Source organism: Trachurus japonicus, chromosome 9 (assembly GCF_045865225.1).
Source record: "Trachurus japonicus isolate A0001 chromosome 9, Traja_1.0".
NCBI lineage: Eukaryota > Metazoa > Chordata > Actinopteri > Carangiformes > Carangidae > Trachurus > Trachurus japonicus.
In genome coordinates, this window is record NC_140915.1 from 7,765,934 (window position 1) to 7,791,775 (window position 25,842).

Consider the following 25,842-nt stretch of genomic DNA (forward strand, 5'->3'; position numbering starts at 1 on the left):
GTCGGAACAGTTATTAACAAAGCTTCAAAACTCTTCCGAAGAATGTTGCAGACGAAGACAACGTCCATCTTTAATTGATTTATTTACTTGTGATAGGAGCCACTGGGATGCTAACCACCGGATAACCCATGGTCCTGGCTGGTTTTGGTTTGGTAGAGGCAAATTTACATGACTTTGTTGAGCCACTGATTCCACACATCCTAGGCATCATATGGGTTAGCATAATGTGACTTGGCTAATGCCAGTGTCTCCAAATATAAGACAATATAAGATATAAATGTGACTACATAACGTCAATCACAACTTATTTCTTAAACATATTTTTAAAGTTTAAAGGTACAATATTTCACTACTACTGTGGATAGTAAGCGATTTGACTCCATAGTAGCGGGATTGAAGCGGAACCGGAAGTACTGGGACGGTAATGTTTCACTCGCACTAGAAACTCTTCGTTTACAAAATAAAAGCCCCTCTCTTGTGTTGAACCTCGTTTCCACGGTGACGTCCAGATTGAACAGTTGAGCAGAGCAGAAGTTTTAAAACGAAGTGAAAATAAAAAGAGCAGAAGTTACAGAGCTCATGTAATATTTCTGAACAACACAATGGACAATACTGAGAAGAGCAGTGACCACAAGCAGGTAAACAAACCTGTTTGTTAAAATCCAGTTTTCTTCATCTAAATGTTTCATTAAACAGAATAAAAAAGTAGTTTATGTATAATTAACAAAATGATTTTATCTCATGTAGTTAGCCTACTGTTGTTTAGGCTAAGTGTTAAATATTAATATTAGCCTATTGCTGTAATTAGGAGTAATATTTTCACTGTTATTGTTTTGTAAAGCATACTATGTGAGGAAAAAAATAGCCTCGTTTACCTGGGTGAAAAAGTGTAATTGTGATCTTTTAGCCAGTTCTTATTCCAGTTTATTAAAGCAGAAGTAAGTGGTCCGGTCGTTTTCGCTAATGCTGCGTTCCAGGCAGGCTTTTGAAATCGTAAATTACAGCTTTAAGTCACAACTTACGACATTGTAGCGTTTCAGGCAACCCACTCGTGTTTTTCCGACCTGTTTTACCGGTGAAAGTCACTATAACGGCCACTGTGAACTCGTACCAGATCGAACTGGTACCACTTCACGGTCGGAAAAGTAGAGTTTCCTTGAACGCACCATAACAGTCCTCGTCGCTACGTCGCCACATTCACGGCATTCCTTGGCTGCACACACAGCCCTGCATGCCGTTCTCTCTCCTCATTGGATAAAAACTGTAGGATACGATAAAAGTTTTCTCCTCGGCTCAGAGCAGAGCAGAGGGACTGAGAGACCCGTGTTTCAGTCCAAACACTCTATGTAAGTGATTGCTGTCGGAAGATATAACTATTTAAGACTTATATTAACACAAATATATCACTTACTTCTGCTTTAACATTTTATTTTCCAAATGTAGATGTATTGTAATTATCTTATTTATTTGTTGTTGTTTTTAATCTAATAAATCAAATTGAAGCTGGTGCTGGACGTTACCTTACTAACATCACAACAAACCAACAAACAGTCAGTAAAATTAGAGTCCAATTTCTGAGATGTTGTGGTGTTAAATAAAATTAAATCTTTGTCAATCGATTGTTCCCCGCTGTAGACAGAGGAGCAGGGTTTGTTTCCCACCGCTGTGTCAGATGAGGAGCTGGTGGAAGCCCGGAGGAAACGCATCTTCAAGCAGCTTTTTGGCTCCAGTCAGATTTTTCAGGTACCAGGAGAGAAACAAACTCCCAGACCGGACCTGCAGGCCGGCCTCATCATCCAGAGCAAGGCTGCAGAGCAGTGAGAGTCAATGCTTCATTATATACATCTGTATTTACATGGTATTTTTAGTTAAATGTGGTGTTTTTTGACAGAGAAGTAAAGATTGTTGCTTAAAATATATCCAACATGAGTAATGTTTAAATTCATTGTTTTTTTTGCAGCTACGCAAATGGACAAGAGGCGATGGAGAAGTTCCAGTATGAGAAGGCTGTGGTCTGTTTCTCCAGAGCCATCACCCTGCAGCCTGAGCAGGTGCTGCACTGAAACTTACCTGTGTAAAGAAAAAAAAAAGGTGGGAGGTGTTTTAAAAAGCTGCAGTATGTCTGTCTCTGTTGTTATTGTTGTGTTTCAGACTCAGCTGCATGTGAGTCAGGCCGAGGCCTACCTGCAGCTCTGTGACTTCCAGTCAGCAGCAGCCTGCTATAAGAAGGCCTGGCTGCTGCAGCCTGGAGCCTTCAGAGACCGACTGGCCTTCATCTACTATCTCCAGGTTAGAGCACTGCAAAAACTCAAAATCTTTCCAAGAATATTTGTCTTATTTCTTGTAAAAAATGTCTCATTTCTAGTCAAAACTAAACTCTATAAGACTCATCACCTAAAAATGAACTTGTTTTCAGATAATTTTCACTTGTTTCAAACTAATTTTCACTTGAAATAAGTAGAAAAATCTGCCAGTGAAAGCAAGTTTTTTGTGCTTGTAATAAGAAAGAAAAACTTGCTCCACTATCAGATTTTTCTACTTATTTCAAGTGAAAATCTGCTTGAAAGAAGTAAAAAGTGTCTAAAAACAAGCTACTTTTAATGTGATGAGTCTTATTTTAAGTAGAATGAGATTTGTTTTGACTAGAAATTTGACATTTTGACTAGAAATAAGACAAATATTCTTGGAAAGATTTTGCAGTGAGCCTCGGGGGAAAATCAGAGGATGGGTGGTCAACACTGTAATGACAGACAACGGATGCAACAGTATACAGGGCTCCAGACGGCCACTAAATGAGCATTTTCCCCCTAAAATTTGAGACAGTGGAAGTAAATTCTTCATGTACTTGCACATGTGGAACCAGTAGATTTGCTATTTTTTGTTTAAAACGGAAAAACATGGAAGTGGCAACTCAAAGGATCTGGAATCTGTCTTTACAGGTGTCAGGCCAATCATGAATGAAAAGGAAATGTGAATATTTGTGTGCGCCTCTAAATTTTTATTTCTTGTGCTCCTAAAATGTTAAGTTGGGGGCCACTGTGCTCTTAGTAAAAAAAAAAAGTGAGTCATATGAAGTTTCAGGTTCAGTCTCAGGTTAATGGAGAAACATCAACAGATAAAGATGGAGACTGTGATTTCAAATCACATCTACCACACCCCAAACAGATAAATGCAGTTTTCTGATTCCTACTTTATTATGTTTTGCTTTTATGATTTTATGGACTATAACCTCATATTATAGTGCACAGAGGTCTAGCAACTACAAAGAACTTTCATTTTGTGTTGATGTTGGTGACCCCCCGTGGACAAAAGCTGTAGGTTCCTCCTTGTGGATCCTGTCCCAACAACTCAAAGTGCTGTTGTAGGTCAAACAGAGAGATCAGTAGAAACCAGAGACCTTTGCATATCCAGTTAAAAGTTCTTTGTAGTTGCTTTAACATATTTAATGAGCTGAGGTTGTGTTGGATTTGAATATGAGCAGCAGATACAGTAAATTGTTGACTTTTATCAGAACAATCACAAATCACCAGAAGAATCTAAATCGTTCTGTTGTGTCTGTCAGAGGATTAACTGAGTGACTGCTGATCCTCAGGGTCAGTGTCTGTTCGACCGCCGTCTCTTCTCGGAGGCTCTGCAGGCGTTCAGCAGAGCTGCTGAGGTGAAGCCCGGCTGCAGGGTCTACACAGTCAGAAGGTGAGTCCACATCACAGCTGCTCAGGTGGACTGTAACACCTGTCCTGTCCAATGACTCTCCTCATCTCACACTGGACAAACAGCGACCATCCACAGTTTGTTGTCATGAAACCTTGGACTAATATCTGACAGTAAACTTAGCTTCAAGCCAAACATTAATCAAGTAGTTCAGTCACGCTTCCAGCAACTATGGACCATCTCTTAAGTCAAACACATTCTCCAAGCCTTCATCCTCAAGCCTCGACTATTGTACCGTAACTCCTTTCTCTTTGGAACAATCACCAACACATCACTGTTTCACCTCCAGCTGTCTTTAGGCTTCTTACTGGTTTTAACAGACGACATCACATCACTCCAGTCTTGGCGTCCTTGCAGTGGCTTCCAGTTAGTTTGAGAATTGATTTTAAGATTTTACTGATCACTTTTAAAGCTCCCACTGGTCTGGCTCCAAACTATATACTGGAACTCGCTGGACACCCTATGAGCCAGTCCGCAGCCTTAGATCCTGGTCGTTCCGAAGTCAAGGCTCAGATCCAAAGGCGAGCGCGTCTTTGCCATCAGAACGACCTTCCTCAGGAGATGAGGCGTGCGGACTCAGTGACTGCTTTTGAATCGCTTCTTAAAACCCATTTTCACAGACTTGTTTTTATGTGATACCATCCTCTTCTTTTTATCACCTTCTTATTGTTTCCTATCATTTTTATTCCCTGTCTTAATGTATCCTTACTCTCTTAGTTGGTTTAGTTCCCTGTTCTACTTTTAGAATCACCGTCACTGTTGACCTATTTTATCTCACAGTTTTACTCAGATGCTCTTACTTTTACTTTACACCTTTTTCTGTTTTAACTCTGTTTTAACCATCTTTTCTTTTCTCTTCTTAGCTCCTTTTCTCATATATAACCCCCCCTTTATTTATTTTATCTAATTAACTGCGTCCTGCATTTTAATTTGACTTCTCCTGGTCTCAGTTTATTGTTGGTTTCTCATATCTCCTGTGTTGTTGCTGTGTTTTGTTTGGGCGCTCCACCAGTCTTGTTTGAGACTGGTCTCTTGTGTGTTGTTTTTGTCAAAACACAGGGTTCCTACACATCCTGGAAAACCTGGAAAATGGTTGACTTTTTTTGATTTTTTAAGGGGTGGTTTAAAAACAAAAACAACATGTTTTTACGTTATTCTATGATAAGTAAGAGATTATTTCATAGATAAGTTAGAGCCATACACTGCACTGCAATCTTTAAATCAGACTTCTGGGGCTGAGAAGAGAATAAACATGGAAACAAACTTGTTAAATGTACAAAACAGGGTACAAGTGTTGAACAAAAAAACACTTCTCCAAAGCACAAATGGGACAGGGGATGTATTAGTGTATGGCATCATAACATGTCTGTCAGACTGTCGCAGCTGAAAAAGTCCTGGAAAATGATTTCAAGAAAAGAGTGGGACCCTGAAACAATTTGTAAACCGAGGTGATGTTTTTAAAGGTGCTATATGAATAAAGTTATGATGATGCTGATGCCCCCCCCCCCAGCCTGGCCTGTCTGACCGCTGCAGGTCACCTGAGCGACTGTCTGCAGCTGGTCAGCGACTGGATGGCATCCGACGGCGTGACCTCCGACCTCTACGTCCTCAGAGCCCGACTGCACCAGCAGCTCCACCAGGTGACGGCTGCAGCTCTCACCTTCATCATCATCATCACCATCATCAGGGTTGTTACGGATCCTTAAAAAGTCTTAAAAGGCATTGAATTCATTAATCTAAAAACAAGGCCTTAATTGGCATTAAAATGTCTTAAATCAATTTTTCAAAAGTCTTAAAAATGTTAACACATGATAAGTGGTATTTTATGGTTGTAATTAGTCTCAAATCTCAAAAGAATTGGTAACATTCCGACATAGAGAAGTTAGTGGCGGCCGTCAACGCTAAATTTCTCACCACCACCAGCTCCCGAGTGGTTTTTTTTGGTTTTTTTTCTGACTTTTTATACATTTATTTTGAAAGGACAGCTGGAAAGAGACACAATCCAATGTTCATGTAGCAGACTCTTTACCTTGGAAGTGGGTAAAATTGTCCCTAACCCTATGTAATTGATCTGGTGTTTTTTTTCTGCATTTGTGTTTATTGTGAAGTCGGTCTTAAATTTCATTTCAAGTGGCTTTAAAAAAGTCTTAAAAAGTCTTAAATTTAACTTGGCTTAAGCTGTAGGAACCCTGATCATCATCACACTCATCACCTCTCTTCTCTGCAGATGTCTCGGTGCTATGGCGACGTGGCGGCGGCGCTGGCGTTGAAGCCGGCGTGTCCCGAGGCCGGCGCTCTGCTGCGGCGGCTGCAGGAAGCGGCTGAACGCGCCCGACAGAAAGCTGTGGAGCGAGCGCTGAGCGGCCGGCTGCCCGAGGCGCTCTGCATGATCAACGTGGCTCTGGACAACTGTCCACGGGACCCACGGCTCTACCTGTTCAGGTCAGACCCACACACACCACGAGACAAGACCATGACCTGCACCGTTTAACTGCAAACAGCTGCAACAAGGGATGTCACGATTATAGATTTTCTTGGTATGATTATTGTCAGAGAAATTATCACGGTGTTACGATTATCACGATTATAATGCATCAATAAATTTCACAAGACTATGAATGTGTAAAATCAAATCAAAATATAATTACATTACTAATCTCTAAATATAGGACCGGTTATTAATCCCCCCGGGGAAGTGTTTGAAGTCATTAATTGCCATCTATACCAATTGTTTAAGTTTATTTTTTAAAATTACAAATGACACGCTAACATTTAAAGCTCCTGTAGCTACAGACTTTTAATTTAGTGTTGATTTTGGCGGCCCCTGTGGACGAAAGCAGTGGTGTTTTGCCGGAATGAAGACTGCATATACCCACTGTCATGAAGACATTTGTCTGGCTGGCGCGTGTAGATTGGTTTTGGAAACGTCGGAAAGAAGACGGGACTTGCTTTGAAATTTTTTTTTATTATTTTTTTTTAGCAGCTATCTGCAGTGTGCGTAGTAATGTATCTATTCGTATGGTTTCGTCAGTGGTCCGACCCGACCAAGTCTTCCAGAGGTATAGAATTAGACTACTTAGAAATAGCGTATCTTCACACTACATTTGCTGTTGTAGGTAACAGAGACACATCAGCAGAAACCAGAGACTTTTGCGTATCCACTTAAAAGCTCCGTACCGGGGCTTTAAATTCCCATTCAGTGTTACATTAGAAGATAAATGGACCAGTATCTGTGCATCTTCCTTTACCTTGGTGCACATCTGCCGATATGGGTCCTACATAATCTTTTTAGGAAAGTGACGGTATTTAAGAATCTTTACGATCAATTAATTGTGGCGTTTAATACCGCGATTAATTGTGAAAACAAGTAATTGTGACATCCCTAGCTGCAACTAATACATGTTTTTATCAATGATTAGTTAAAATCTACTGAGCTCTTTATCTAATACGCTCAGTTTAAGACCTCCAGACTGAAGCAGCAGGTGTATGAACCAGAGAAATTCAGATTCAGATTTTTACTGAAGATTGTTTTTTATTTGTTATTAATTATAAATACAGGAATCAATCAGGCACCAAAACTAAACATGTTCCTTCAGGGCTTCAGGTCACTTTATCCGTGATACGGTTTACATCTGTAAGTACAAGACCTCTGCTGACACAATCTGAGACACCAAACGTGATTTTAAAACAGTAAAAATGCTCCAATGTGAACCAAAAATATTAAAAATGTAAACATTTATTTTACATTTTACAAGGTTTCAAGGAGATCTTGTGCCTTATAGTTGAAATGAAATGAAATGTGAAAATCAGACAATGCTTTTAAATTGTGGTTTAGTAGAATTATTAAAAAGAAACAAACTAATGAAAGTGGACTGGACAAAAATGACTTAACTTAATCTTAATTGAATATTTTGTTGCACAACCTTTGTACGATGTCTCATCTCTCCACAAAGCTTCTGGGAGAACTTCCTGCTTTGGTCCTTTTGTCAGTGTCAAGTTATTTTAGTGACAGTTGTGGGTTTTTCTTTCTTTAAGAGAAAGGAGCCAACTATTTTGTCCATGTCTGTATATACTGTATTTGAATCGATATGAATCACAGTAACTTGGAGCTTCTTCATTTCGTTCCATCAGAGGAATCCTCTACCGACGCCTGAAAGACTTCACAGCCGCCATCGAGGATCTGGTCCAGGCTGTGGAGCTGAGTGGAGAGGGAGAGGGGGAGGAGGAGGTGAAGGAGGAGGGGGAGGAGGCGTCCGCAGACAGGACGGAGGAGCGCCGCGGCTCCTTCGAGCGGCAGGTGGAGTTCCAGCTGGTTCTCACCTACAACGACTTTGCAGTGGAGTGTTTCAGCAGAGGTCAGTACGCCGAGGCCACGCTGCTGCTCAACAAGGCCATCGAGGAGGAGAAGCAGCAGCCGGGGCTCTACCTCAACAGAGGAGGTGACTTCACTGTTCGTCTCTGTTGAAACTTCATTGAGTTCGATCAAACCTGTCCTCCTCACACCTGAACAGCTACATGTTATTGGTTTGAGTATGCGTGTGTGTTCTTCACTGTTAAAGCAACACTATGTCGTTTTTCAACCTTAAAAATAATGTTTATAAACTCATTTAAGCAGTAGAAAAAGAAGTTAATAGGATGAACGGTGCTGCCGCTGCAGCCTGAGTGGGGTTGCGTTGGGTCGTGTCGGCAACAGTACCAGCAGTAGTACCTGCAACAGTACCGGCAACAGTACCGGTAACAGTACCGGCAGTAGTACCGGCAACAGTACCAACAACAGTACCGGCAACAGTACCAACAACAGTACCGGCAACAGTACCAACAACAGTACCAACAACAGTACTGGCAATAGTACCGGCAACAGTACCGGTAATAGTACTGGTAATAGTACCGGCAACAGTACCAACAACAGTACCGGCAACAGTACCAACAACAGTACTGGCAACAGTACCATCAACAGTACTGGCAATAGTACCGGCAACAGTACCAACAACAGTACTGGCAGTAGTACCGGCAACAGTACCAATAACAGTACTGGCAACAGTACCAACAACAGTACCGGCAACAGTACCAACAACAGTACCAACAACAGTACTGGTAATAGTACCGGCAACAGTACCGGTAATAGTACTGGTAATAGTACCGGCAACAGTACCAACAACAGTACCGGCAACAGTACCAACAACAGTACTGGCAACAGTACCGGCAACAGTACCAACAACAGTACTGGCAACAGTACCGGCAACAGTACCAACAACAGTACTGGCAGTAGTACCGGCAACAGTACCAATAACAGTACCGGCAACAGTACCAACAATAGTACCTGCTAAATTGTCACAAGCCACATCTCTTCTGAACAGTTTGACATGAAAATGGCGATTTTCAGACGGACAATTCAGGAGAAAATGAACTTTGTTCAAGACCTGTCTCTGGCTCAACAACACGCTCTCGCGAGATTTGGCTCAGATCTCCTAGGCAACGTCAAACAAACGTTCATGAACGCCCGTGCTAATTACAGTATTTAAATCATTTTCGTCACTGTTAGTTGTGTAAATGTTTAATGTTATCATAAGAAAATATAAAATAGCTCACTTTCGTCTACCTACAACTTTTATAAATCCTCACGACCAATCACGATGTGCCACATCATCGCCAGTCGCGGCCCCCGGACAAATCTGGTAGCCCGGACACATTTGGTACCTACACCGGTACTGTTGCCGTCGCCACCTTAACAGCGTGAACTAAATGTCAAATAACTTAATTACTAGGTTTAATTGTGTGTGTGTGTGTGTGTCAGACTGCTTCTTCCAGCAGGGCGACTGGTGTTACTCTCTGGCCGACTACCGACAGGCCGAGGAGATGATGCGTCCTGACGACCCCGCTGTCCGGCTGCGCCTCGCCGTCCTGCACAACACACTGGGATCCTTCTGCTTCCAGGCTGGGTCAGAACCACACACACACACACACACACACACACAGAAAGGTCATTAGGGGCGTTTACATGGGTCCAAAAATCCTATTTACAATGAGATTAAGAGGTCAATCAGATTCGAAATGTCTCATGTAAACACCGTACCGGATCCGATTCACCCGGATCCGATTGAAAGAGGTCGTCTACGCCGATTGATAATCAGCTTCATGCCGCATGTAAACAGGGATTCGGTTGATTGAGTGGATTATTCATTCTGCACATGCGCGCCATAGTACGTAGGCGTCACATACTGTATTGACGTTCGCGGGAAATAGGAAACAGGAAATAGGGAAGACAAAGCCGGTCAAAACAAAAACAAACATGGTGAATAAGCAGAAAAATTGGACCGTCGTCGAGACAAATCTTCTTATAGAAACGTTAAAAGAACAAAAAATAATAGAGAGACTCGACGGGAGAAAGTCTCGCAACAGGTAATTTCTTAGTTTGAACCACTTGTATCAGCTGACAAAGAGCTATAGATTAAAAGACTTGGTTGATTGGTGTCCGTACATTTAAAAATACTGTGTCTTTCACACAGTATAATGTCTATGGGGGAATGGGGAATGTTTTCCTCCACGGCTCCTACCGGAAGTGACATTTCCCTTGCTTGCCGACTCAATCTATAATCGGCTTCAGCTGGGTCCATGTATACGCGGATTGAATGTGGATCACTTTATTTAGTGTTCATGTAAACAGGTCAAATAAGAACCCTCATACAGCGTTAAAAAAAACTTCCTTTAGCGGTATTAGTGGCTGTTTTTGGCAACTAACTTTGACTGCTGTAAAAATATATCAGATACATATTTTTTTCAAATTTTTTTGCATAAATCTGTTAATCAACTTCAGTCTTGATCAAAAGTACTAAATATTTTTTTTTAAATCTAAATTTTAACCCTTTGAATGCCAATTTAAAAAATGAAGTCACTGATATGGGAAAAAATACACACAAAATGAGCTATTTTCAATATAAAAAGTGATCGGACATTGTTTTTTTCATGTTATCGCAGTCTTGGACATGTCTTAGATTAGTAACATCAATGACTTTTATGCATATTTAGTTTTCGTGCAGCAACAGATTTTCTAAAAAAAATATCCTTAGTGGCTTTTTGCCCTATTGACTCTCATTACAAACACATGTTTTGAATGCAGCGACATGACAGATGACACTATATATAAATATAATTTTTACAGTCAGGGTGATCAACCCTGTTCAGAAGGGATCAAATTAGGTAATTTTACTGTTGATCACCTAGTTCACCCATTTACCCATTACATAGGCCTGTTGTATTACTAGCATAGTTTCTGTATCTGTATAATGGAGTTTATGAGCATATTTAGTACACTTTTCCATCTTTCTATAATCTGATTCTAAATTAATAAAATTAAGAGGAAAAAGTGACCCCTAGTGGACGTTTTTGGCACTAATACCGCAAAAGGGTTAATACGATTGTTTACAATCAGATTGAGGAAAACACTGCATGTAAACGCATCTATTGAGTCTTGTTCAGATGCTGTGTGTGTGTGTGTGTGTGTGTGTGTGTGTGTGTGTGTGTGTGTGTGTGTGTGTGTGTGTGTGTGTGTGTAGGCGTTTCCAGGAGGCGGTGGACATGTTCTCCGTGTCCGTCTCCTACAACCCGTCCGTGTCCCGCTACTACGAGAACCGAGCCAAGTCCTTCAGGAAGCTGCAGAACCTGGAGGCGGCGAGACGAGACCTGATCCACGTCCTGGTGCTGGACCCCGCTAACCAGGAGGTTCGGAGCGTCTCCTCCTGCAGCTCAGTCACTGGGTTTAAAGGGATAGTTCACTCAAAATTGAAATTGATTGATAACTCATTATCTCCTCCCCCTCATGTGGACTAAGGGCTGGGAGAAGTTTCAGAGTCCTCCGTGGCTTCTCTGAGTTACAGGGGGTCTTGGCGTAGCAGTGCATGTCCATATAACGGTTGCAAATGGATACCAACTGTCTTCTTAACAAAAAGACACACCAAAAAACATCCAAATACCTCCATGCTGCTCGTATGTAATGTCCGTCTTGTATTGAAGCCCCGAAATGCGAAATTGTCCCGAAAAAAATTAAATAAGTCTATATTTCAAGCTTGTTCTGTAGCGGAAGCTCCTCTTCCTGGTCCGTCCAAATCTCCCGAGATTTGCACCGGCGTCAGTGCGATTACTGACGCCGGCGCAAATCGGAACAATTTCTCATGTTGGGGCTTCAATACAAGAGGGACTATGGAGGTATTTGGATGTTTTTTGGTGTGTCTTTTTGTTATGAAGACAGTTGGTATCCATTCACAACCGTTATATGGACATGGACATGCACTGCTACGCCGAGACCCCCTGTAACTCAGAGAAGCCACGGAGGACTCTGAAACTTCTCCCAGCCCTTAGTCCACATGAGGGTGAGTAGATAATGAGTGAAATTTCAATTTTGGGTGAACTATTCTTTTAACTCTTTACTCACTGACACGTGTGTCTGTGTGTGTGTGTGTGTGTGTGTGTGTGTGTGTGCAGCTGCCTCCGATGCTGATGAGTCTGTTCCCCGGCTGCAGCGCCTCTGATGTTCTGTCCAGCGCAGCAGGTCGAGCCGTCAGAGCTCAGCTGACCGACGTCGCCCAGACCTGCAGCTCCGCCTCCGACCAGCAGAGGTCAGTGTCGCCAGCCACGTTTACATGATGTGCATTTTTTTCTACAATCTGATTAAAGAGGAACTAAGCAGGATTTCTCCTGTGGCTCTGCTACATTTTTACCTTAATTAAAAAGCTCCGGAGTAATTGTGATCGTTAACTACATGACTTGTGACTTGTTACGAGTGAGAACAGAGGCTTTCTGCCTTCACCTGTCGTCTCACGGCTGAAAACCAACCTTCTAACATCAGTGTAGTACCTGTCCCAGCTCTCGTCTCTGCACACCGCAACACAATCGCGCTCCGTAACCTGTAATCTTTTTTTTTTTTTTTTTTTTAAGTATATTTTTTGGCTTTTTGCCTTTATTTGATAGTGATGACAGTAGAGATAGACAGGAAATGGGGAGGCAGAGAGAGGGGGAATGACACGCAGGAAAGGTCTGCCCGACGCGGGATTCGAACCGGGGACGCCTGCGGCGAGGACTGTAGCCTCAACATGGGGCGGCCGCTCTACCCACTGCGCCACGCACCGCCCCGAACCTGTAATCTTTTGTTCATGACAGTTAAGACTACACAAACACACGCGCATTAACATCGTATATGTTTCGGCTTCGTTGTAAACAAATGCACATGGGCGAGAGGAACGTAAACAAAACAGCAGAAAAGCGAGTGGACTGGCATAGTTCCCCTTTAAAGCAGAAGTAAGCGGAATATTTGTGTTAATATAAGTCTTAAATAGTTCTATCTTCCGACAGCAATCACTTCTATAGAGTGTTTGGTCTGAAACACGGGTCTGTCAGTCACTCTGCTCTGCTGTAACCCAAGGAGAAAACTTTCCTTGTATCCTACAACCTTTATCCAATGAGGAGAGAGAACGGCATAAAGGGGCGGTCCTCTCTGTGTGTGCAGCCAAGGGATGCGCGTGAATGTGGTGACGTAGGGACGAGGGCGGGGACTGCTAAGTCCATCGACTGACAGGAAGTTAGCCAAAACCACCGGATCGCTTACTTCTGCTTTAATGTCATTCTGATCGGAAAATTCCAACTTCACTTCACATGGACGCGAAATAAATTGATCCGATTAAAACGTGCTCATGTACATGCATCAAGCAGTTAATCAGAATGAATTTACCGACATCGTGACTCATTAGCCATGTTTACATGGACACAAATAATTATAAAAAATGTATATACATTTTCTGTGAAAAAAAAAGCGGTTTTGAGGGATGTAAACAGCCTAAACAGTGGAAAAGCTGTCCGCTCCCATTCATCGCTGCAGACACAACTACTGCAAAACAGGAGCAATTAAAAAGAAAATCTTCAGAATCATTCTTTTAGACCTAAAATATTAGGAAACTAGAGCCCCAGGTTGAATTTGTCCAGAATTGTCCTTTAATCCTTCTCTTGTGATCTATGCGAGCGGCTCGGCTGCAGCAGGAACCTCACACAACAGCAACGCTTCATGTTGTGCAGTAGGAATACTTTGATCAGATTAACTGTTCACATGGATATTGAAAAACATCCACCGGTCCGGCATAAACCACCAACCGTCTTGATCGGAAAGAACTGTATTTTTCTGAATGAGCTCATTTGGAATTTTCCAATCAATGTGTTTACATGACAGTTTTTATTCAGATCGTCATTTATTCCTGTGACTGTGGTGGAGGAAGAGGAGGAGGAGGAGGAGGAGCCCATAGACACACAGACGTGACACTGAAGAAGCCCTTTTTGTCTGTGTGTGTGTGTGTGTGTTTGCAGACTGAGTGAGAAGCTCCAGCAGATGACTCTGACCAATCAGAGCGCAGCGAGCCGATCGGAGGAGGAGGAGGAGGAGGAAGAGGAGCTGAAGTTGTGTCTGGACCAGCAGGAGATGCAGGTCCTGGTGAAGAGTCTTCTCCAGGTACAGAGTGGACGTCAGGAGTCGCTGCCGCCTCGTTTGGAGGCCGACAGGGATCCTAATGAAATAAAGTAATGACGTCACATCCAGGTGTGTTTACAGCAGCAGGAGGCCCTGATGTACCACAGGAAAAAAGTACTTCATGTGATCATTGAGACTAGAGGTGATCATTAAAACTAGAAAATGATCGTTACTTCTGCTTTAATCCATTATTTTATGGACTTATATTATTCTAATTTGTTCTGTGTTTCATACCTTGAACTCATCTTTACTGGACGTTGTTAGGTGACTTTGCGGGTCCTTAAAAAGTCTTAAACACAAATTTACTAATAAAAGGCCTCAGTAAGTATTAAATCGTCTTAAATTCAGGTTATTTTTTATTGCTGCTTTCAAACGGATGTCTTGAACTTCTTTTTACCACGTCACTGTGAGAATTTCTGGTATGTGCTGAATGAACGTTGTTTTCACCCCCCATCGTAGTATTTCCATCACGTGACACAATGATTATATTCATTTTGAACCGACGTCAATGCCTTTACATTTTGACTTTTGCTCTGTGTCTCCGTCGCAGGTTTGTTTAAAGTTTGATTTGATTTGATTTAGAGACAATGTGCATTTGATGATGATATTGTTAGGGGTATGGATACAAAACAAAACAAAAAACAAACACACAAAAAAGGGGAGAAGAATTAAGAAAACCCTGAGAGGAGGATGAAAACCTTGGTCAGTACAGAATAAATACAAATATCACACAGTAGGCTAATTCATACATTGGTCATTTAGGTCTCATAACAGTTTGGTGCGTTCCATCTGCGAAGCCGCATCTCTTCCATCCTAGAAACAAAAACCAATTCAACGGGTCTGAGCTTCGACCAGGCTGCTGTTCTCCACTGGGTCCAGTAGGTGGCAGTGCAGGCCCAGTCTCAGTGGGACTCTGCTCTGCTGCCGTTTGACTGGCAGCTGCTTGTTTTCACATGACGAGGTCACAACAGATCATCACACTGATGATGTGACTCACTGAGCTCTTTGTACAAACCAAATGAATGTTAAACTTTCTCCTTCAGCTGAGCAGCTCTCACAGTTTCACTGGCGCTCTCCTCTTCTGAAGGCCTCAGGAGATGAGAAGTGTATTCTTTCCAGCTTGAATCCTGATTCCCAATCTTTAACGTTCATGTCAACAAATTACAAACTGGTATTTTTACCGTGTTTTTTTTTTTTTCTTTCTTTCCTGGAGTCGTTTTCTGACTCGTGCTGCTCTCGCGGGTGATTGATGAGGTGCAGCAGGTTGTTGTATCGGAGTTCAAACACGAACCACCTGAGGATCTGAATCCACCTCCAACTCGCTCCGACAGCGAGCTGCTGCTTGTGGGGGTCAAAGGTCTGTCGTCATAGCGATGGATGAAAAACAGATGATGATGCTCAGTTTTCTCACGATGTTGCACCGCAGTTGTACAACAGCTTCTGCATCTGCACACCTGGCTCCAGCGTTGGATGGTAGGAGTTACAGAAGTCATCGAACGCAACCTGTGAAAGGATTCTGACACTGCACAGGTGTTTTCAGTCCTGGAGGTGGAGGGTAGATGTAGGTAGATAAGTGCTTGGTTTAAAGCCAGATGTTTATTGATGGAATATTATGATAGTTTAGGAAAAGGAAAAGGAAAAGGAATTAATAATGATTTAAAACCCCATGTCTCTTTGTTCATGGTGAGCATGTATCGTGGTTCTTCAAGTAAAAATGAAACGAAAAGAAGAAAAAAAGGTGTGAATTTGTTCTGATGTTGTAAACCAGTCCAGGATAATAATATATAATATATATAATATCGTATGTATACGGCCATCTATGTTGGGTAAACGTTGACTGAGCTAACATACACTTTGTTTGAATAGTTTATGACTGTAAATATATAATAATAATGTAAATATATAATAATAAATAACTTGAACCTCACATTCTTATTATAGTTTGAATCAAAAACATTTTGGGCTTTTTACAATGATTCTTTGATGTTTGTCTCCATATCAAACATTACAGAAAGTAGGTTTAATTTAGTGTTATTCTCTGTGGCACAATTTATCATCATGACCTAACTAATGACTTCCTGGATTTTGTTTCCCCATCATCCTCAACTGTGAGTAGAAATGCAGGAAAATTCAGTTTTACGTTACACCCTTAGTTCCTTTTATCCATTTCCTTCTACTTATTGGGGGTTGAGTTGTCTTCTCCCAGGAAGACCTCCAAAGGAAGCCAATGTAAAGACGTCCTCATCAGATACTTGAACTTCTCCTTCCAAGAGCAGAACTCCACTGGGACCTTGAAGGTTGCTTTCACACCAGAGCTGTTTGGTTTCGCTTTAAACTGATTAGCGTTTGTTTCCCCATGATAGTCCACTTTGTTTGAGCAAGGTGTGAAAGCTCATCCGAACTCTGGTCCGCCTGAAAACGTGAGTCTCGGTTCGCTTGCAAGTGATCCATGGTAACACCAACACCTCGTAGTCCGCCATCAATCGTATTTTCCTCCAATGACATTTTTCTCATTGTAAATCTGGATGTGCCAGGCTAAAAACTAGAGGCGATCGCAGTGGTTGCCCCTAAGCTGCGGAACAGTTTACCACAGCTAAACCGGTCGTCAGAGACTCTGGAGATTTTTAAATCCTCTCTCAAAACCCATTTTTTCACCCCGGCTTTCGGACCTGTGTGAGACGAAGTTGTTGGGTTTGCTGAATGTATGTGTCAATGCTGAAATTGTCTTTTGAAATGTACCATTGTATTTTATTGTTATTTATTTCATGAAAAGTACCTTGGTCAACCTAGGTTGTTTATGAGGTGCTCTATAAATAAACGTGACCTTGACCTTGTAAGAGAGTGGAGTTGAGTCTGTTTAAGATCTGAGATGTGAAATGTTTGTAACACCCTGAGGAAGGTCTTGTGACTGAAACGTCATTTATTTCATAAACTGAGGTGCTAAGCAAGAAGCAGTGTGCGGGATTGTCCTTTTTTCAAAGATTGAAGTAACACTGACCTACGCACCTGCAACAGAAGACATATGGATGTGCGAGTACATTCCCCACCTTGCTGCCAAACCCCCAAAACAGCTAACTTAACATGCTGCTTCATGTTTGCTCTTTGTTTTTCCGCTCATATTTTGTCCAGTTGACGAGCGCCAACTTTCTACCGCGTGACATTGTTCAGAAAGTTTGGTACAAGCAGAACTCCAACAATGCAACAATGCAACAATGCAATACAACTTTCAACCCCCCAAATCGACCTGTAAGTCATGAAACTCCCCCTCAACGCCGAGAGTAAAGCTTCGTGGTCAGTAGACGATGATCGACTCGTGAATGTGCTGATGGTGACATGAAAACAGAAAGAGAAACATCTTTCCTTCCTTTCTGTCTTTCTCCACGTCTGATTTAACCAATGCAGAGAGTCTGACCTCAGTACCTCGGTGCTCTCTGCTCTGCTCAGCTGAAGCTCGGTGTCACTGGTGATCAGCACCAGCGGTGGAGATGAGACGCGGCGCTCCAGCGAGAGGCCGCTGACCTCGCAGCGTGAACCACAGCTGTGGCAACAGCTGACGCACGGGGGTGGGAGGGGAGGGGGGCGACCTGTGGCACACGGCGGGCGCTGCCGTCGTCTCACCAGAGAAAGTCTGTGCACCACATAGCTGAGAGCACAAACATACCAAACATACCAGAGTCTGTCGCAGTCGTCGCTTCTCGCCGAGGCTCTTCGCTGCTTAATTGACTCTAATGAAAATCGATATAGCAGATTTTTCTCTCCTTTTTTTTTTTTTTTTACCTTTTTCCCGACCGGGGCCGCCACATGTGGAACCTTGGAGGACGCCGTCTTTTTCTGGTCTAGACGTCATATTTTTTTATTTGCTCAGATGTATTTTTCTTTATTATATTTCGATACCCGCTGAAATTCCACGCCGCCGTGGAATGTGGGTGCAGACGACCACGGAGGAGTGTCAATCAACACTTATTGTGTTGACACTATCGATGTGGCCGCCCGATACAACAAGGGTTCAGGCCCTCAGTCCGTGTGTGTGTGTGTTTTTGTCTTATGAGGACCACATGTGATCCTAAAGGTCGGCTCTTCTAGAGAGTCGTTCCTCTCAGATTTAAGAGTTCAGCGTGGATCAGACTTTGGTGAGTGAACTGTAAAGGCCCCTGAAGTCTTCACAAGTCTAGTAACCCAGTCCTGCATGTGTGTGGGCTCCGGCCCCTCAGCAGAGCGGAGCGGGATAGACAGTGGTCGTAAAGGAGCTGAAAAGTGTTTCACACTTGTGCAATAAAAGGCTCGAGTTACCGTCCTGTCAGGGCCGAGAGGTGCAGCCAGCTGGGAGGTGCCGGTGGCCCAGTCAGCCAGGTTTCTGAGTCCAGACAAAAACACCTTTCTCTGGGCACGGGAGCTGGCGGCTTGGCCCCAGCTCAAAAAACCATTCCCTGGTGGAGGGGAGGTTCATTCACGTTTTGGCCGGAGACTGTTTTGTCTAAGATACGCAGAACATGTTTATAGTCTTTGGGTAGTGTTCGGGGCAGGTGACGTGCGTGGACGCACAACCCCCGTGTCCTCCTGAAGTGAGGGAGGAATGGGATACGTGGGTTTGGAATTGGATTAGTGTTGCTAGACTGGAGTGGGCCTTGAAGTATGTGCCAGTCAGGGTTTTTGTCAATGGTCGGCTTCTGCAGAGTCCAGCGCACACAGACACACATCCAATGTCCCTGAAGAGCAGTTACACACAGGGCCACCACTTTTCATTTTATTTGTAGAAAAACATTACAAAATCATAAAAAAACAACACGCACTGTGAATACACAATAATCTCAGGTGCAATAAATAACAATATATTAATAATAGAAGAAACATTACAGAGTCTGCAACAGCGCTGCACATGATTGGCCTGGAGGTCCAGGCCACAGCTGCTGGCTCGGTGAACCAGAGTCCACCTGTCGATCCAGAAAACACGTCGAGATGCTCCGGGATGAGCCGACGTCTGGGTCGCCGCCGCTCCAGCGTCTGATGCTCCACATGACACATTTGGCACCTCGAGGGTCGTATTAAAAAAAAAAAGAGACGGACGGTAAAAAAATGTGCTTTTTACAGTCTTGTAATTCTCATAAGCGAGTTGGGCCGCGTGGTTCCTTTCCCTGAGAGAGACGGGAAACAGAGAGAGGAGGGAGGGGAGGGGTGGGGGGGCGACAGACAGAGGCGAGCAGACGAAGGGTCTCCCCTGAGGAACATTTCTAAAGACAATTTATATATTTTGGAGAGATAAACCATCTGCCTGTTTGTTCTTCTCATAAATTTTCCAGTCAGTTTTACTGGCTTGTCTCAGCCACCGTCTCCCTGTCCGTGCTGTGTGTGTTCTGCTCTCGGAGCACGCCGCCCGTCCTCGGACTCAGACAGCTGCGTTCTTATCGGGTCTTTGAGGGCACCCGAGGCCCCGGCTCGCTCGTAACCCGCCACATCAGGGTTCTCGTGTCTCTTTACCTGCTGGCAGCGGCAGCGGCGGCCACAGCGGCAGCCACAACAGCAGCGGCGGCGGCGGCGGCAGCAGCAAGTGATGGCTGGTGGATTCCTAAAGTCGCTGCTGACCTTAAATATTCTACCAGCCAAAAAAAGATGTTTTGGAGTAGAAAGGAACGTCCACATGATGGTTGGTTTCCTGCTGGAGTAGATTAACTTACCAGCCACGTACAAGTTTATCAACGTTGGGCTGACAGCTGTTTGGTGAGTTTCCCATTTCCCGCTCGGAGCCAACCAACCGCGAGCTATCTGCGCCTGTTTCTCCGGGACGAAGTCCTCCTGCTTTCGTGGACATTTTGGGGGTTCACTTCCAGCCGTTCATCTCCTTCAGTTTGCTGATGCTGGTCCCCTTGATAGGTGTGGAGGGTGGGGGGTTGTACAGAGGCAGGGTGGGGGTGCTGCAGCCTCCACGGCTCCACGGCTTCTCAGTGGGAACCGTCCACACAGTCCGAGACTTCTTCTTCTTTGTCTTGTCTGTCTTCTCTTTAGATGTTCCTGGGGACATGGACTGGAGAAAGAAGGGGGGAGGAGGGTTCAGTGCTTCAGGTTTAAAAGACTTCACCTCATTGTGTTGTTCAGAGTGAATAAACCCAACTTACACAGCAGCAGAGGGCGAAGAAGCTGAGTTTAGCGGCGTTCTGTCCCGTCCCGGCGTACCGGTTCTTCTTCGGCAGCAGCAAGACGAAGGACACGGCCAGAGACAGGTGGTAGAAACTGTGGACGTAGGCGTAGTCCCACTCCTGCAGAGAAGACGACACATCTATTCGTGTGCTTTCTAGGATTTTTATTCTGTTTGTCAGGATTCGTTTTATTTTTTAAGACAATCACCTCGAAGTAGAATCGTAGCATCAGAGCGAGGGCGCCGAAGCAGCAGCCTGGACCGACCTGCTGCGTGTACACCTTCTTGTCTGGATACACCGCCCTCAGCTGCCTCATCTTCTGCAGCTGGAACAACAGCAGACACCCAGGTCATTAGATTGATTGATTGATTGATTGAAAGGAAGTGCAAGGAAAAGATAGAAGAGGAGGATAAGAAAATCTCTGTTCTCTGCCTCTTACCCATTTGACGGTGATGATGAAGACAGCTGACCCGATGGGACCGGAGTAGATCCCGTAGCCCCAGCGATCCTGGTAGATCCTCACAGCGATGGTCAACACCCCGAACATGGTGATACTGGAGCGCTGAGGTTCGTCAAAGTCGCCCAGAGCTACGACAGGAAGACATGAAGACATGGAGCATGATTTCTCCCGGTAGCAACATTTAGAATAAAACATGGAGAGTGAGTGTGTGTATAAACCGAAAGGCCTGGGCGATAAGTTAATTCACAGTTCACACTCCTTCCTACAAATAGATTGGACCAATCAGCCGCCAGCTGTCGACGCCCTCAGGCCTCTGCAGCACGTGATTTAAAGCCCCAAAAACCTCAGGGGCTTTGCAAAGGAGCACATGTGTGATCATACGAGAGAGTTTCAGCACGCACATGTGAACACAGCTCAAAGACACAACACATGTTATGAGCAACTGTTGCAGGCGGAGCTGCATGTTTTTGACCTTGTGCAGTTGTTGAATGTTAATTGGTGATCTCTAGAGCTTCCTGCACCAATGTATACAAACAAATACACAATGTGCACAAATAAAAACACAACAGCAGTTAGAAACTTAGGTTAAAAATAGTAAATTGTGGAATAATCTTGTTTTAAAACTTCTCTTTCATGAGGATCTCTAATAATGTTGACCCTGTCCTGCACCACACCTTACAAATAGTTTGTTATTTCACCTAAAACATGACGAGGCAAAAACTGGAGAATCAAAATGTAGTGGATCAATAATAACAGGACGAGTTTGAAGCAGAAAGAGTCAAGAAAACAGACGAAGCGGTGAGAAGTGAGTCGCAAAAGAGAAAGAAGCGGCTTCATTTGGCCTCTGTGTCGCCTCTTGTGTTTGTCGTGCGTTGTTGTTGTGCGACCGTGCACTCGGACTCACCGATGAGTGTGACCCACATGGACAGAGCCGTGCCGTAAACACTGAAGTACTCCAGGATGTCGTACTTCATGAAACACAGGATGGAGAGACCAGGTCCGTCACAGGCGTGGTAGATCTGCAGGGAGACACACATGTTCAGGTCACACACACACACACAGTACACACTCACAGTATCTGAGCTGGTCTCAGGTTAAAACACTGAACCAATGTATTTAAAGGGGAACTCTCCAGGTCTGGTCTCTCCTCCTCTGTGTCTCTAACCCTCCTCTCCTCCATGTGCATTTGTTTTCAACAAAGCCGGTGAGAAATCAATCCATGGAGTGGTGGATAACGTTATTTATCGTCTACCATGTTACCATGTGTATATTTGTGTAGTCTTATCTGTCATAAACAAGAGATTACGGGTTATGGGGCACGTTGCGTTTGTGTGGCTGTCTGCATTAGATTCAGGAACTCTTTAAGTTTCTATCTTTTTATTATCTTTAGCAAAATAACCACAAATAAAACCTGCACATTGTCATTTAATAATTAAATGGATAAGTAATACATGATCTGGCACAACTAAAGTTCTATAGTTCTTAGAAATGAGCTTGTTTATTTCATAGATGCTCCAATAAATGCCAATAAAATAAATATGCATGACAACTCTCATGATATTTATATCAATTAAAAACTTTGCTGGAGAGTTGTTGAGCAAATATAAAACATCAAGCCAAAAAACTTCAGTTCCTGAAGATACTTCGACTGCATCTCCAAACACCGATACGTCACCGAAAGCATCAATCACAGTCACAGAGACTCAGTGTGAACCATCAGTGCCTCTCACCGCTGCGAAGAACATGGTGAAGAAGTAGACCATGGCCTCCATGTGGAAGCCCCTCTTGGCGGCCACGCTGGCAGCAGGCAGGAACACCAGGCTGCTGACCGTGGGAAGCAGCATCTTGGCGATAAAGGCTCCCATGGTGGAGGGACAGCAGCGCAGAGTCAGACACACAACTCAAACAGAAACAGCCAAGTCTTGACGAGGAGAAATCCTGCAGAAGCTTCTGACGATGATCTGCTGAGAAGCTCTGAAGTTAATCAATACGAGACGCACGGGAAGTCCTACGTCCTCTGGTCCCTTAATCCTGGTTGTATGTGAGGAGTGCGGTAGTGAGTGGATGCATATACAAGAACATCAGATAACACACTCCCACGCAGCGTGGACACACCCAGCTGTCCAGTTTGGCCCTTTAAAGTTTAAATGTCCACCCTGGGCTGGCAGCTTCACACAGGCCTGTATGTGCAGTGTCATCGCTGGGCAGCTGTTTGCATACCACTGTGACATGGGAGGGGGCTCCGGGCAGGGCAAGGGTTAGCATGCCTCATTGAATCATGGCCTTTCTAAGGACTATTTCCTGTTGTACAATAAGTGCTGAATTATTCTCAGTGATATGTTTATCTTTGTAGCAAAATACAGAAGTTTTTCCTCAGACTTTATGGCTCAAAGAGAAATTTGAAAAACATTTTACACTTTTGTGTTTAACTAGATGCGTTTATGAAGATGTGTTTTTAGTTTGAAGAACCAAAAACCATCCTCTCTCAGCTTCTCTCTGGAGCTCTAGTAACAAGAGCAACAGGTCGGTGTGGGCGGGGCTTTGTTGTGACATCACAAAGTGACAGGAAGTCCTGACGGCTGGTTTTAAGGCTCAGTTTCTGAATACAGGCTGTGTGCATTTCTCTGTGGACTGAGGCTTTGATACTTTCACAGTATTAATATAGAACCTAGAGCTGCTTTATAATCACACTACACATGGACATCTACCTTTATACTGTATGGAGCTTTAACACAAACATCTACCTTTATACTGTATGGAGCTTTAACACAAACATCTACCTTTATACTGTATGGAGCTTTAATACAAACATCTACCTTTATACTGTATGGAGCTTTAACACAAACATCTACCTTTATACTGTATGGAGCTTTAATACAAACATCTACCTTTATACTGTATGGAGCTTTAACACAAACATCTACCTTTATACTTCACAAATACTAAATCCTACTTAAAGACTAATCTTTGACCTTGTGTGACCTTCTAAATTTTTGTCTGACACTGACCCAACCTCCACATACAGGTCTATTAATACACCAGTGATGTAGCAATGTGAAAAGTAAGAATGTGGAGGTCGGGGTTCATGCTGCATCTCAACAATTAACCAACAAAAAGTATCTAAAACACATTAGAAAATGAAATGAATATGACTAATCATCATGCTCTGCAGCCGACCTTTGATGGTCTCATGGAGGGCAGCAATGAAAAGAGATCTTTCCAACCAGAATTGATTCAATAAGGCTTTTCTTTTTTTTATGTCGTATTTGCAGACTGGTCAGAAATGCTTCCTCTGAAAAACCAGGCACTGAAAAAAAGCTGAGATGTTGAGTCCAGCTTTCTACAGTTTGTAGTTTTTATTATGGGTTCCTGTGGGGAGCAGATTTCATGGCCGGCTCTTCTCTGCGGCTGCTCTCTTTGTGAATTAGTCTTCACAGAAATATTACATCTGGTGGCAGCTGTTGGCACCGACTCTCATCCACTCCAACCAATAAAACCATATGCCGTTCAATTAGCTTAAAACAAATACCGTAATACATTTTTTTTCCTTTTTTTTACGTTTGATATTTACCCACCACGTCTCGAGTCTCTCTCCAAGTCAACAGATGGAATCTGGTGGAGGACTTTGAAACAGCTGCTGTCATGGTTTTCTGTTTGTTGTGGCCGTGTGATGTGGCATCGAGCCCGACCTGCTGAGCTGCTCCCATTAAAGTGAGGACATCCACCCAGCACTCGTTCGGGTGGTGAATACTCTGGAAAATGCCCCTCTTCTCTATTGCCGCTGCCCAGGCTCAGAGGAGAAATCTTCTTAAAGTGTGTTTTTCTCGTCATCTCGCTGCCATCGTTGAATCAATATTCAGATTGTTAAATTCAGTGTAATTTCAACTCAGATCTCTGGTAATTTATATTTATTTATACAGTAAGATCACAAAAGCAGCTTTTACTGGCTTGTGAAAGGGAACAAAGCTCAGACTGCCTCAGTGAACTTAGCTGTTACAGTTCTTGCAGTAGCTTATCTTTCTTTTCTTTTTTTTAACTAAAACTGTCAAATAAAAAAAAATAAAAAAGTAGGCTGCTGCAGTATTTCTGGTGTTTGGCTGATCAGTGGTGTAAATATAATCAGTCAGGCAGTCAGTGACATTCACCATATGGCTGCCTAATACTGTTGTGGTCCAGCCCAAAAATAAAATTAAATACTAACTTAACCACACAGACATAAAAGACTATTAAAATGAAATAATAAGCCTCACATTAATGTCAAAATTGATCTATACAACACTGATCCTTCATTGTCTCACAGCTCTTAACTGAACACTTAACTAAAATCAATATTACATTTTATATTGGTAAATAAATGCTAAACTGGCAGAGGAAATCAAAGGACGCACTGTCAGCTATTGAACCTCTGAAAGCTAATGTCAGACACCAGCTAACATCAGTTAACTAAATTATCATTCAAAACTATAATGTCAGAAAACAGCAAACATTGATTATCAAAACTGTAACTTAAAGTTTAATTTAGAAAATAGCTTCTTGTTAGCTAAACTGTAACTGGCTAATATCTGAAACATCATTAAAGGGATAGTTCACCCTAGAATGATATTTCGCTCATTATCTACTCACCCTCATGTTGACTAAGGGCTGGAAGAAGTTTCAGATTCCTCCGTGGCTTCTCTGAGTTACAGGGGGTCTCGGCATAGCAGTGCATGTCCATATAACGGTTGCAAAGGGACACCAGAGCTCTTCGTAAAAAAACACACACAAAAAAACATCCAAATACCTCCATGATGCTCGTATGTAATGTCCGTCTTGTGCTGAAGCCCCAAATTGCGTAATTGTCCCGAAAAAAATTAAATAAGTCTATATTTTAAGCTTGTTTGTAGCGGAAGCTTCTCGAAGCTCCTCTTCCTGGTCCGTCCAAATCTCGCGTGATTTGCGCCGGCGTCAGCATGCGTCAGTGCGGTTACTGCGAATCACGCGAGATTTGGGGTGAGGGTGAGTAGATAATGAGCGAAATATCATTCTAGGGTGAA

General features: G+C 43.2%; 2 protein-coding genes across 2 annotated transcripts; one reads left to right on the forward strand and one right to left on the reverse strand.

Moving 5' to 3' along the window:
* Positions 1-531: 531 nt before the first annotated feature.
* On the forward strand, positions 532-14,340 carry LOC146980882 (tetratricopeptide repeat protein 16-like). Its single transcript, XM_085788079.1, has 12 exons — positions 532-638; positions 1,636-1,817; positions 1,961-2,051; positions 2,152-2,289; positions 3,593-3,693; positions 5,222-5,351; positions 5,939-6,153; positions 7,843-8,150; positions 9,506-9,650; positions 11,265-11,430; positions 12,190-12,323; positions 14,059-14,340. Exons 1-12 carry the CDS (start codon positions 603-605, stop codon positions 14,270-14,272), a joined length of 1,860 nt encoding a protein of 619 aa, XP_085644205.1. The 5' UTR covers positions 532-602; the 3' UTR covers positions 14,273-14,340.
* A 5,412-nt stretch (positions 14,341-19,752) lies between these two features.
* On the reverse strand, positions 19,753-22,741 carry mymk (myomaker, myoblast fusion factor). The gene is made up of 6 exons (XM_085788080.1): positions 22,540-22,741; positions 21,714-21,828; positions 20,789-20,937; positions 20,558-20,674; positions 20,329-20,469; positions 19,753-20,237 (listed from the first exon to the last, which is right to left on the reverse strand). Exons 1-6 carry the CDS (start codon positions 22,672-22,674, stop codon positions 20,034-20,036), a joined length of 861 nt encoding a protein of 286 aa, XP_085644206.1. The 5' UTR covers positions 22,675-22,741; the 3' UTR covers positions 19,753-20,033.
* Between the last annotated feature and the right edge of the window lie 3,101 nt (positions 22,742-25,842).

Coding starts and splice junctions, on each gene's coding strand:
- LOC146980882 (XM_085788079.1), top strand. CDS start 603: ATGGACAATACTGAGAAGAGCAGTGACCACAAGCAG. Junction 2,290..3,592: donor CCTTCATCTACTATCTCCAG/GTTAGAGCACTG, acceptor GCTGATCCTCAG/GGTCAGTGTCTGTTCGACCG. Junction 8,151..9,505: donor GCTCTACCTCAACAGAGGAG/GTGACTTCACTG, acceptor TGTGTGTGTCAG/ACTGCTTCTTCCAGCAGGGC.
- mymk (XM_085788080.1), bottom strand. CDS start 22,674: ATGGGAGCCTTTATCGCCAAGATGCTGCTTCCCACGGTCAGCAGCCTG. Junction 20,675..20,788: donor TCATCATCACCGTCAAATGG/GTAAGAGGCAGA, acceptor CTGTTGTTCCAG/CTGCAGAAGATGAGGCAGCT. Junction 20,470..20,557: donor TGCTACGATTCTACTTCGAG/GTGATTGTCTTA, acceptor TCTTCTCTGCAG/GAGTGGGACTACGCCTACGT.